The sequence below is a fragment of the Protopterus annectens genome, chromosome 11.part0 (genome assembly GCF_019279795.1).
Source record: "Protopterus annectens isolate FY-2018-M chromosome 11.part0, PAN1.0, whole genome shotgun sequence".
NCBI lineage: Eukaryota > Metazoa > Chordata > Ceratodontiformes > Protopteridae > Protopterus > Protopterus annectens.
The window spans coordinates 1,379,643,452-1,379,656,956 of NC_056745.1; the positions used below are offsets into that span (position 1 = coordinate 1,379,643,452).

At 46.2% G+C, this 13,505-nt stretch overlaps 1 protein-coding gene across 1 annotated transcript in view; it reads left to right on the forward strand.

Moving 5' to 3' along the window:
• The window catches only part of CEP41 (centrosomal protein 41), a 1,035,505-nt gene that overhangs the window by 802,954 nt on the left and 219,046 nt on the right, over positions 1-13,505 (forward strand). The window contains exon 7 of the mRNA XM_044088672.1: positions 2,179-2,293. Coding sequence (XP_043944607.1) covers positions 2,179-2,293 — 115 coding nt within the window. The remainder of the gene's footprint in view (positions 1-2,178; positions 2,294-13,505) is intronic.

Sequence of the window (13,505 nt, forward strand, 5' to 3'; positions counted from 1 at the left end):
GGAATATATATTTAGCGGGTGGGGGCACAGCGCCCCACAATAAGGAGTTAGAGTTCCGGCATTTTCGCTCTTTAGAGCTTTCGAGATTTTCATCATTTGATTATATGATATAGACCCAGAGTTTGGTGTGTGAGGCAGGGGTGATAGTGGTGCCATCTAGGGAGGAAAGAGAAAAGTTGGATTTAAGGTGAGTGAGTGTCAGAGGTAGGAAGAAAAGGAGTTGAGTTTTCTTAGGGTTAAGGATTAGTTGTTTGTTTCTGAGCCATTTTTCAACAGAGATAAAGGAATTCTGTGTTAGTGTGTATAATTCAAAGATAGTATTGGAGATGGATAAGAGAGTAGAGTCATCTGCGTATTGTATTACAGATGAGAGACTGCAGGATGAATGTAGGTTGTTGTTAAAAGTGTTGAACAGGAGTGGTCCAAGTATGGAGCCTTGGGGTACTCCTGTTTGAACATCAAGGAAAGGTGAGAAAGCTTGCTGCCATCTAAAAGCTTGTTTTCTGCCAGTAAGGTAGATTGGAACCAGCCAAGAGCAGAAGGAGAGAGGTTTAGGTCTGAGAGTTTATGGATGGGATGAGAGACAGTGTCGAAGGCTTTAGAGAGATCAAGGAATAGACAGGAGATGAGGTTGTTGTCCCTATCTTCTGCAACCTTTTAAGTAAAGGATAGTAAGGCAGTCGAGGTACTGTGTTTAGGGCGGAAACCACGTTGTGAGGGGGTGAGGAGATTTTCTTGAATGAGAGAGGACAGTAGTTGAGTATGTATACATTTTTCAAGAATCTTAAACAGCAGTGAGAGAAAAGCGATTGGTCTATAGTTAGAGGGTTCAACAGAGTTGCCACCTTTGTGCAGAGGAGTGGTATAGAAGGATTTCCATATTTCCAGTACGGTAGACAACTGAATGGAGTGGTTGATTAAGATAAATAAGATATGCAATAGTCAGCAGCAGTTTTCAGAAATTGACGGGGAGTTTATCAGTGGAAGGGAGAGCATGGATTTAGTTTAAGAAGCCAGGGATTTGATATATTTAGTAGAAACAGGTCGCAAGGTAAAAGGCTGAGAGACAGTGGAGCATAGAGGTTTAGGGGGAGGTGAGGGTGACGCAGAAGAGTTGGGATGAGCAGAGTTACCAGGGGGTAGGAATTTAGAGATGTTGTGTATGAAGTGTTTGTTGAGTAAGCATGCAGTTTCAGAGGGAGAGTGCTAGGGGAAAGGGTTAGGGGGATGGTAGGAGAACCAGTGTGGAGCAGGGAGTTGATAGTACTCCAGAATTTTGGGGGGTCATTTGGGTGAGAGCTTTGAAATTTAGTGAAATATTGGCATTTATCCAAAATAATACATTTTTTACACAATTTCTGAGTTACTTATAACCTTGGAGAAAGGTGGGAGTTTTAATGGTTTGTCATTTTTTCCATAGAGCATCTCTTTCATGCATCAAAGCATGAGTAGCTTTGGAGAGCCAGGGTGCAAAATTAGATTTGGTTCTGATTTTGCGAGTTGGGGCAAGAGAGTTTAGGACATCAAGGAAAATGTGGTTGAATTTAGTAACAGCATCATTGAGTGGGAGAGTTTTTAGGAAAGACCAGTTGATGGCAGAGAGTCTATAGTTAAGGATTTCAGGGGAAAAGTTAGTCAGTTTCCTACAATCTCTGTAGAGATGGGTCTTGGAGAGATGAGGAGAATGCCTTAAGATAGAGATGGGAGAATGGTCACTAATCGAGTCAGGGAAAGTAGAAGGGTTACAATAGTTGTTAGAGTTGGTTAAGATCCAGTCACTTGTGGAACCAGTAGCGTTTTTACTGTAGTGGATAAGGGGTAGTGTTCAATTGTGAGAATCCATACAGGTTTATGCTTATTTTTATTCTGCACATAATCTTAGCTAGTTAGGTAAGACTAGTGTGGTTGCATTTATTCCCATGAATATGGAAATGCTGGTGTAGATATTTTTGTACTTGATGAATATTTTTCTTTTTAATCACTTCATTCTCCAGTATGCTTATTGTTTTATACTGTGCATACTCCTACATTAACTATGAGATTACATGTTATGTCCTAATTTTTGTTCGGCATTTATGACGTCTCCGTGCGATTTCTATTTTGACATTGTAGTTAATGTGAGATTGTTTGAAGCTTGATGAAAAAGAACCACTGTTTTCCTTAATCTATAATTCCTAGAAAAATGCTTCTGGAAGGATCATCATCTTGTATGATGAAGATGAGCGGATAGCTACTCAGGCTGCTACTACCATGTGTGAGAGGGGATTTGAAAATCTATTTATGCTGTCTGGAGGTAATTTTGTTTAGTTGCAATTTTCTCTTATCTTTTAAATCATTTATTGCTAGCAATAAAATGTTTATGCACAATTTTGATACTATGTAAACACACAGTTATTCATTTATTTTCATCGCCTGTTTTATCCAGTTCAAATTCACAGGGACTTGGAAAGCTGGGTCATGTTTTGACAAGAAAGAAGTGGTTATATGGCTGAAAATCTGTCCTAAATTAAATGGCTGTCCATCACAGGGCACGCACTCATGTACAAACACCTAGGTTGGAAGGCTTGAAAGTCTACCTTTCAGATGTCATTTTTTTTTTGGGTGGGGGTACTTCATATGAACAAAAGACCATTTACCTGAAAACATCACCGAGACGAGATCTCCAAAACCTTAGTTGAATGAATGGCCGTGTTACCGAAACGTTTCCCACAGTAAGTATCCAGTTGGCCAACATGGGGAAATGTGCCCTTTTCCCCACTGCAGTGGGATCCTGGAGTTAGTATATTTAGTTGGGGGGTGTGGGGAGCATAGCCCCCCCACACACACACACCTGGGTGGGTTGGAGAGAGTGCGGTGTATTTTGTTAAATGTTGGTCAACTGGATACTTAGTGGGAAGAGTTTTGGCAACATGGTCATTTGTTCAACTCAGGTTTCGGAGATCTCGTCTTGCCGATGTAATTTTTGGGTAAGTGGTCTTTCATTCATTTGAAGTAGACCCCTTTGTTGATATGAAAGGATACTGGGTTTGGGTTCACTCCGCAGGGACAAATACTCACCATGGATGCCTCAGAGGCAGCCTGGGGGACTCATTTCAAACATCTTCAGTCCAAGGGAAATGGGAAATTCAGGTCAGAGACAAGCACATAAAATGGAAAGAATTTATGGTGGTGTAAAAAGGCCTGATAGTTTTCAAGGAAAAATGGAAACTAGGGATGTTATGTGATCCTATCTCGCCTACATTCTGAATGATGGGTTCGGAGCCGATCCCTCGGCTCATATGCCAAAGAGCGAAGTCTCTTATTGGCTGAGCTTACTATATCCCAGGATGCACCACTACCAGTCCCCCAGATCTCGTTTGCCGCTTCCCTAAGACGTGGTCTCGAGCTGGCTGGGCTAAGTAGTTTATTAAACTAACTTTTCTGTCAGTTTTTGCTGTTTTGCTCACAAAAGCTGTTTTAACGGCTATCGCTAACTTTGTGTACGATTTGGATTTTGAATTGTTGTGTGTGATTGGGTTCAGTTTGTTTTCGGCCCCCCTCCATCCAGGGCCTTCCCGGACTGTTAACCTTTATACAGGGTCTCTAGTAATTATACAAATTGGTTAGAGTTACCTGTTCTTTTTACAGGAAGAGTTGGCATTAATTATTACTGTAAGCTTTAATTTATCAGCAGTAGAAATTTAGTGTACTTTCCTGTCAGAGTGACTAGATTTGTGTATCAACATGTCTCAAACCCCTAGGCCTTGGCTTTAAAAATGTTAAATGTGGGTTTAAAATGTCTATCACAGACGATCATTCGCTCTGTGTATATTGTCTCGGGGCAAAGCACTTGCAGGAGTCATGCAGTGTATGTCACGCTTTTTCCTCAAGGGTCCTCCAGGAGAGGAAAAATTGATTTTAAAGGGGTTAGTTAAACCCTCCTTTGAAGAAGCCTTGGCATCCTCTCCTGCTCCAACCAAAGAAAGGGCTTGGTTCCGACCAGTCCGTCGGACCCGACTGCCAAGAAACTTAGGCAGGCCTCTCCTTCGGCTCCAAAGACTTGAGCCGAGGTTGAACGGTCTGCCTCGATGCCACCAGTATCGACTCCTCTGTCTTCGGAGCCGATGGCTGGGGCATCGAGGCGGGTCACCGGCTCCACTGCTCTCGGAGCTGACAAGGGTCGCTCAGACACTTCCTCCTCGGCGAAGTCTACCTCGGCACCGATGGAATCTGCTGTGTATTCCTCGGCGCCGATACTCATCGAGTCGCCTCGGAGCCGGTCCCCTAGCCCTTTGGGGCCGATGGAGAGGCCTTCGAACCCGTTCTGTTTCCTCTCGGTCTTGAGGATGTCGGATTCTGATATCGACAGGGTGCTCCAAAGACTGTTCCAGTCCCCAGTCTTCCAAAAATTTGTTTCGGTTCCGACCCAGCTGGTTTCGAGCCGATGACCTTGGCCCACCCGTTGCCATTCCTCCTCCGACCGCTTCGGCCGGAGCAGGTGCTGTTGGAGCCGGTGGAGATTCTAGGGTCGGCTCCGACCCTTACTCCAACCCGGCCTTCGGGTCCGAGTTTAGTACGCGGACTTCTTCGGCTGGACCCGGGGTGATGTTTGGGACCTATGCTTTCGGTTCCGAGCCTCCCCTCGGTGCTGCTGCGGGACTCCCGTCGGCTATCACGGCTCGAGTCCGGACACTCCCAGGATTCTGGGGTCCGGCTTTCAGGGCCATGAGGAGTGCCTTGGCCAAGTCCTCTTCGCCATCTCTCCGGTTTTACCAGCACCTTCCTGGGCGTGGAGACTGGGTCTTTGGCTGTTCCCTGTCCGTAGCCAGCGGAGCCCCGAGGCCTGAGGTTACCCCAGTGGGGTTCCCTCCTCCTGAGGGTTCTTGAGTTATCTTCAGAGGAACCCCAAGGAAGAGATCGTGCAAGAGGAAGCACGTGGACTCCCCGAGTCTATTACATCGGACACTGATATGGATGATGCGGAGGGGTCCCAAGTCGTCCTCGGATGATGTCTCATTTGCAGACATCTTAGAGATCCTCAAACAACGAGGCTGGATATCCAAACCCCCTCTGCTGACGAATCAGTGCTCCTCAAGGCCTTTGGGGCTCAGCCTTCCGCCTCCTGGGTGTCTCCGCCTTCGAGCTTCTGGATTTAGTTTGTCGAAGGCGGGAACATCCAGATACCGTGGAACCAGTCCCTTCCCGTCCAAATAAATTCTTATCTGCTCCCCGAGAAGGAGTTCCTTACTAAAGGCGTGGCTGTAGATGCCATGGTGGTGGCATCTGCTACACAACAGGACGTGGCAGAGGCTTCAAGCGTCTATCCATCCTCCTAATAAGGAGTCTAGGAGTATGGATAGGAGCGCACCCTGACTTCAGCGGCCTTTACCTTAAGGTCTCTGAACTATTTGGCACATTTTACAAGGCTTCAGAGGGATCTGGTCAAGGAGTTGTCAGATTCCTCTCGGTAACCTACCTGAGCAGCTAGCCCAGTCGGTTAGCTCTCAGTTGGCTATCCTTACGTCAATTTCTAACTCGTCCATGAGGCTCATTTCCTATGCGGCGCAGGCACAGGCGTGGCTCTCGTGAGACAAGCCTGGCTCCGCTTGTGTCAGTTTGGAGGCCTTCAAGTCTTCCTTCGCCGACTCCCTTTGATGGGTCCTCATTGTTTGGACCCAAGGTGAAAGACACCCTTACCCGCTGTGAGCAAGAGGAAACGTTATCTGGCCGTTATTCCACTCCCTTCAAGGCCAAAGGAGGGAAAATGTGGTTCAAAATCTAAGTTTTTCTCCCAACAGCAGGAAGATTCCCGTCCAGAGGCAGAGGGGGAAATTTTTCAGGGAGACGCCGTCCCAGAGGCGGCAGAGGGCCCCGCAATTCTGGAGACCGCGAGTCCTTTCGTGGCTCTTCAGCCTCCCACGACATGAGGGATTGCCCGGCTGTGCTGCTCGAGCCAGTCGGGTGTCGTTGCCAAGCACCTAGAAGCCTGGGAGTCAATCACTCAGGACAGATGGGTGCGGATCACGGAGGTTACACCATCCCATTCAAAGACTCACCCTCCGTCCAAGAGAATCCCGGCCCACCACCCAGTCAAAGGAAATAGCAGCTGCAGAAGCTTTAAAGCTGCTAGAAAAAGGAGTCATCCAACCGGTCCCCACAGACCAGATCGGATCAGGAAATTACTCCAGGTTCTTTTTAGTGCCAAAGACAGGGGACCTGAGACCAATATTGGATCTCAGCAGACTGAACCAATCCAATCCAGATTCGAATGGTCACGTTACAATCCATTCTCCCGTTGTTGGAGAAGGATGTTTGGATGTGCTCCATAGACCTCAAGGACGCCTATTATCACATTCCGATACATCAGGCGTCCAGAAGGTATCTGCGCTTCAGCCTGGGAGTCAGTCATTACCAATTTTGTGCTCTGCCCTTTGGTCTCACCACAGCCCCCAGGGTGTTCACCAAGTGTTTGGCAGTAGTGACGGCTCACCTGAGAAGTCTTGGATTCCAAGTGTTTCCCTATCTCGACGACTGGCTCCTGACTGCCACCACCAGGCATCTACTAATGGACAACCTCAAAGCCACCATCTCCTGGGTGTTTCCCTAGGGATTACATTCAATTGGTCAAAGTCTGTCTTGCTGCCCTCTCAACATAAAATTTATAGGGGCAGAGATAGACTCAAGATTGATGGCGTCTTTCTTCCTGCCGAAAGGATCCGAATCTTACAGGGCCAAGTTCAAGCTCTGGTCTCGAGATCCAAAGCCCCAGCCAGGATGGTCCTACAGGTTTTAGGCTCAATGTCTGCCACGGTTCTTTTAGTTCCTCTAGCAAGATTACACATGAGGATTCTTCAGTGGCTCTTGTCAACTCAATGGTCCTTTCAGGATCTTCCCTCAATCATCACATCATGATTACGGAAATATGCAAAGGGACCTTCGCTGGTGGCTGCAGACATCCAACTTGGATCAGGGAAAACCCTTTGTTCTCCCTCCAGTAGTTACCCTGACGACAGATGCCTCCCAGATAGGGTGGGGGCATTGTCTGGGCAGGCTAGTTCAGGGCTCCTGGCTTCCAGAGCTCTTCTCCACATCAACGTGTTGGAGATGAGGGCTGTTCTTCTATCCCTACAGGCCTTACACAAGTTTCTTCCTCAAGGCATCATCGCCATCCATACAGACAACATGTCGGTGGTTTGGTATCTGAACAAACAAGGAGGGACCAGATCGTATCCCTTTGCAGAGAGGCCATGAGAGTGTGGGAATGGGCTGTAGCTACCAACCGCTTCTTGGTAGCGACCCACATCCCGGAAAATCAAATGTATTGGACAAATTAAGCAGGACAATTCTCTCTCCTCACGAATGGTCTCTAAGCGGCAAAGTAGCAGCTCAGGTTTTCAAGAGATGGGGCCTATTTCACAAAACACCAAGTGCCAGAAGTTTTTCTCCTTGATTCCACATCAGGAAGTACCAGCCATGGATGCTCTAGCACAACCTTGGCCAACAGGGCTACTTTATGCCTTTCCTCCAATTCCACTCCTTCCAAAAGTTATTCACGAAGCTTCTCAACTGCGGTCTTCACTGATTCTGATTGCCCCCTACTGGCCTCGTCAGATATGGTTTCCTACCTGAAAAGCATGCAGTGGACGATCCGTGGACCTTGGACCTGATCCCGGTTGCTAATCCATCAGTCGGGACATTGGCATCAGTCCCTTCAATCTCTAAAATTGACAGCTTGGCTCCTCCACTTCCAACCTTAGTTAGAAGGCACACACTAGACCCGGAAGTTGTTCACATTTTATCTTGACCACAAACCCACCACTAACAAATTGTACCTCAGTAAGTGGAAGAGGTTTGCTATCTGGGCTCAACTCAAGGGCTTAGACCCTATCACTGCTCCTGTCCCAGAGGTTTTGAAATTCTTAACATCCCTGTTTAATCAGGATCTTCTGTCTCAACTATTAAAGTCCAACTAGCTGCTATCTCGAAATTCCATGAATCCACGGATCCTCCTTTGATGAGCAGCAGACTATGCAAAACGTTCATTAAAGGTGCCAGTCTGTTAAGACCACCAGTTTTTCATCCTGCACCTCCGTGGGATCTTGATTTGGTGCTTGCATTAACATCTCCCCTTTTGAACCGCTACATGCGAATTAAAATATCTGTCTTGGAAAACGGCATTCTTAGTGGCTATTACCTCTGCAAGGAGAGTCTCAGAGCTTCAAGCCCTGTCTATTAAACCACCGTGCTTGATTTTCCACAAGGATAGAGTATCACTTAGGCCTAATCCATCCTTTGTCCCCAAAGTCTGTTCTAGTTTCTGTCTTCAACAATCTCTAGAGCTACCAGTTTTCTTTCCAAAATTCTCTAATGAAGCAGAATATACTCTCCATAAATTGGATGTTCACAGACAATTACGCTTCTATTTAGACAGGACTCAGCAACGTAAGTCAGACCAGTTGTTTGTGTCCTTCTCAGATAATAAATTGGGCCAAACCATTACAAAGCTACAATCTCAAAATGGATCAGAGATTGCATAACTCAGGCCTATTCTTCTTGAATAAACATCTTACATCATCTATCAAAGCTCATTCTACCAGAGCTATGGCTACTTCTATAGCCTTTCATTCCAAGCTCGCTATTTGAAATTTGTGCTGCGCTACTTGGTCCAACCCACTTTCATTTCCCACTACAAATTGGATGTGGCATCTAAAGGGCGAGCATCATTTGGTTCCACGGTACTCAGGAGTGTTTTCCAGTGAGCCACCCAGGATTCAGGTGCTAGGGACGCTGTCCCATCATTCAGAATGTAGGCGAGATAGGATCACATAACATCTTTTAGTTATGTACTCACCATAACTTCAGATGTTTGGGATCCATCTCATTCCCACCCTCCTTCCCCTGCCTTGCAGATCAGAAGAGATTGAGCGGTTTTGAGTTCAACTGTTTTTATCTTGTTCCATCTGACGATGTTATATAAGCAGGGTATGCGTGTGTGCATGTATGCGGACAAACTAGATCTGGGGGACTGGTAGTGGTGCATCCTGGGATATAGTAAGCTCAGCCAATAAGAGACTTCGCTCTTTGGCATGTCGGAGCCGAGGGATCGGCTCCGAACCCATCATTCAGAATGTAGGCGAGATGGATCCCAAACATCTGAAGTTATGGTGAGTACATAACTAAAAGTTCCTGTTGTCCAACACCACCTCAGTAATGTGGTACATAAGCGACGGGGGGACTTACTCTTGCCCTCTGTCACCAGCTATGCAGGTTTGGGAGACCTCTTACTCACTTGGTTTAAACCTCCTGGCATAATACCTTCCAGGTGTTCAAAATACTGCTGCAGATTACCTCAGCAAGAATTTGATGGATCCCCACAAATGCTATCTGCATCAGGAAACATTTCTTAACATAGTCCAGAAATGGAGAACCTCACAGATGGACCTTTTTGCCACCAAAGAAAATGCTCAAGTAAAATGATTCTGCTCCAGGAGCAAACTGCTCTCAGCATGAAAGACATGCTTTCTCCTTCCTTTGGACCCACTTTTTAATTTTTTTGCATTCCCTCCCTTGTCCCTGCTTCCTCTGGTCCTTCTAAAAAATAAGAGAAGAGGGCCAAAGGGTAATCCTGATAGCCCCAGACTAACCCAGGCAGCACTGGTAATCCTCTGCTACTCAATTTAGCCAATGAAAATCCATGGCGGTTACCTCAGAAAGTGGACCTTCTGACTCAGGGCAAGTGGGAGAATTGTGCATCCCAAACTGCAATCACTCAAACTCTCAGCCTGAATAATCACAAATCGTCCAGCACTGAGCCTGCCCTAAGCAAACAAGTTCAAGACATTCCTAAAGAGGCCAGAAAGCCTAGTACTATAAAATCATACTCGGCTAAGTGGAAAAGATTCTCAATCTGGTGCCAGCAGCAAGGCCTTAATCCTGCTTTAGCCAAGATCTCTGTCATTCTGGATTACCTGGATAGCGTAGTTGACAAAGGCATATCCTATTCTTCCATCACAATTCATGCCTCTGCCATTTCAGCCCACATCTCTGCTCTTCCTCCTGTCTTTTTCACACCCCCTACTAAGATAATTCCATAGGGCAGTGATCCAGATCACACCTTCCAGGAGGCAACCTCTACCCCTCCATGGGACTTCAATTTTGTTCTGGAAAAAATGACTCTGCCTCCCTTAGAACCGACAGCTTCTGCTGACTTAGTTTCTAACTTGGAAAGCTGCCTTTTTGATGGCTATCACCTCTGGTAGGAGGGTTTCTGAGTTGCAGGTTCTCATGGTAGTGGAGCCATTTCTCATCTAGAACCCAGGCAATCTCTCCATCAGGACTAACTCATCATTTTTACCTAAGGTGGTCACTGACATGTCCTTGAATCAAGCCACACACGTGCCTACCTTCTTCCCCAATCCTCAGAACCAGGGTGAAAGAATCCTTCATTATTAGGATGGGCACAGACAGCTCCGCTACTATCTTGAATAGAACTAAATCTTTCAAGAAATCAGACCAACTCTTTGTGACCTTTGCCACTGATTCTGAAGGGAAACTAGTTTCCAAATGGACTGTTTCCAAGTGGATCTCTCACTGTCTCCTTTTGTTACAGCCACCATGGCAAAAAGACACCTGAGGCTGTCAGGACTCACTCTAGTAGAGATGCTTCTTTCCTCAGTTGCCTTCCTGAAAGGAGCCCCTACCAGGCACATTCTGGAAGATGTTACCTGGTCATCTGTGCATAACTTTAACAAACACTATCATTTATCAGTGTTTTCAAGGTCCAGAGCAAGACTCGACACTGCCATCCTGCAGGGCATCCTCTCCTCTCCCTAATCTTCCTTTCATCCTCATCCCACAAGTCAGGACTGCAACAGTGAAACACAAAGAACATAGTACAGATGTTCTTTGTGTTTCACTGTTGCAGTCATCACATTTGGGTTATCTGCTTGCAGTAGCCCTCAGTCGGCCTGATTGCGTCGGTTACTGTCTCATCTTCCATGACATCAGGTAGTCAGGGGTATAAAGCATGCAGCCAACACCATTACATCAGTCTTTCTTGCCATGCGGTGCCCGAAGCAGAAGCAGTTCGCAAGTGCCGGTTGGCCGACTCCTGTCATTTTCGAGTTTCAGAACCGAAGTCTTCAACTAAGCTAAGTACCCCATTGGGGAACCTTTTTCTTGCTCTAAACCGATGTCAGTAAAAGTTAACAGTTATATTTCTTGTGCAAAGCAAATACCGCATAAAGATTTTCATTCGTACTGCATTCCTTGCTTAGGCCCAGACCACGACGTACCTTGCTGTTGGTTTTGTGCCTTATTCAAACCTCGAACTATTCGTCGTCTGTTTATTTACGCTTCTAAATATTTTGGTACTCAGTTAAGTTATCCAGAAATGGCTTCGGTAAGCCACCTGACTACCGATTTTCCGAAAAATGCAAAGATAAAGACAGACCGCATAGGTCCAAAGCTGACGACGATGCTTCTCTTAAGCTAGTTGCCAGTTCGCTGATACTCAGTGAGGTGCTTTCACAGCCCCTGCTACACGCTACTTCAGATTCGCAGGCGTCTACTGAGACCCATTCGGAGTCCGGTATGCTGCGAGATGCTTCTTCGACTGTGGAACCTGCGGATGTCTCTACCTTGGATGGATCCAGAGCTGCTGTGCAGGCACCGGCTTCTGAGGGTGTATTCAGGCCTATTGCCTTGCATATTAAACCGATGCCATCTTCTTCAAGGCCTAAAACCTGATCCATGCCTGGAAAACCGACACCCAAACCACATGGTCAGGGCCCTATGCCTAAAAAACAAATGATAAGAATGGATGAAGACCTTATTACTGTAATCGGGGAAAGCCACCCTTCCCCCTCTAAGAGACCTAGGACTGATTTTCGTTCTGATTCTTCTGATCAGGACTCTGAAATTTCTGTTTCCTCTGATGACCAGGATTTACCCTTATCTACCTATGAGGATTCTGATGCAGAGGACTCCATTCCCTTTGCTTCTCCAGAGGATTTATAGGTTCATAGGTTTATAGGTTCATACTAGGCTATCTGCCCGAGGGCATTTACAAGCCTAGCCCATAGTTTTGTGGCTTACGCCACCCCTTTATGGGGAACTATACCCATTATTTTGCTGCCTCTGTTGAGCAGTGACACTGAGGTAATCCCTGGGGTATATTCTCGATCTCCCATCCATTGGTCAAGATTTCTCTTGAACAAGGCCAGCGAGTGCTCTGCCTCACATATACCGGATTTTATTCCACAGCATAGAGTCTTTGGGTGATGAATCTATCCTCCAGCACGTCCTATTAATAGCCGTGGTCGAGGTTTCGTCTCCCCGCTTGTGGCTCTGACGGATCTAGATTTTTGGTGAAGCATATTCATCAAATCTGGGTTTGACATGGCCTTGTATGTTAGGCAAAGGTCACCTCTGAGGGCGACTGAATAGAGCTGGAGTTCTTTCAGTCGGGCAGCATAGGACAGATGTTTGAGACCCTTTATCCTTTTGGTGAGGAACTTTTGTGGCCTCTCCAGCTGCTGCAAGTGTCGGGTCAGATACATTCCGAATGGGGCATTGTACTCAATCATTGGTCTGTTGAGTGATGAGTATAGGGAGACTATGACCTCCTTGATCTAGATGAGAATCCTTCATGATAAGGTGCACAATGTAGAAGGTCTTCCTAACTACTTTAGCTAGATGGGCCGAATGACAGACTACTATCAACCTGGGTCCCCAGGTCCCTGATAACTTCTTCTGTACTCAGTGGATTGCCACCTATTTGGTAGCTAGGGGTAACCTTGTTTTTATGACTATGCATTTTTTGGCATTTAACTTTAGGCCATGGCTCTGGCACCAGTTATCCGTTTCTGTGAGACCCTTCTGAAGGATATCTGTGTCAGATGTGTTTTCTACTATGGCGCCCATGTGTTTTCTCTTTTGGTGAAACCTTGCATACTCTTAGGGAGCATTTCCCCTGGGAAAGCCAGGATTACTCTGACTCCAAAAAGAGGCTTAGGGATTTCTTACTCCTGCCCCAGCACAGGCCTTTAGCTATCTCTCCTGTACTGGACATTGTTGATGATGCCTTCTCAGAATCTAACCTGGCCCCTGACTCTCTACCTCCTGCTCCCAGAAAACCTGATAGATATTACAGGGTTCCTGACTCTCACAAGTTCCTCTTTAAAAATCCTACTGCGGATCCTGACACCATTTCACAGGGACCCAAGGGCATTAAGGCTACTACTGCCTAAAATCCTACCCCCTCTGATAGAGATTCCAGGGCGCTGGATAGATTGGGTAAGAAGTATACACTTCTGCAACCTTGGCCATTAGGGCCTTAAACTGCCAGTTTCATATGTTAAAGTATCAGCAGCATATTATTGGAGTGCTTAAACAGAAAATGATGTTGATTCCTGACTCTGCTGAAAATAAAGATCTACATGATTTAATGCATTCTGCAGAACAAGTTGGAAAACATACTTTGCAATGTAGTTTTGATTCATTAGAGCCATCTTGCAGGGCTGCTG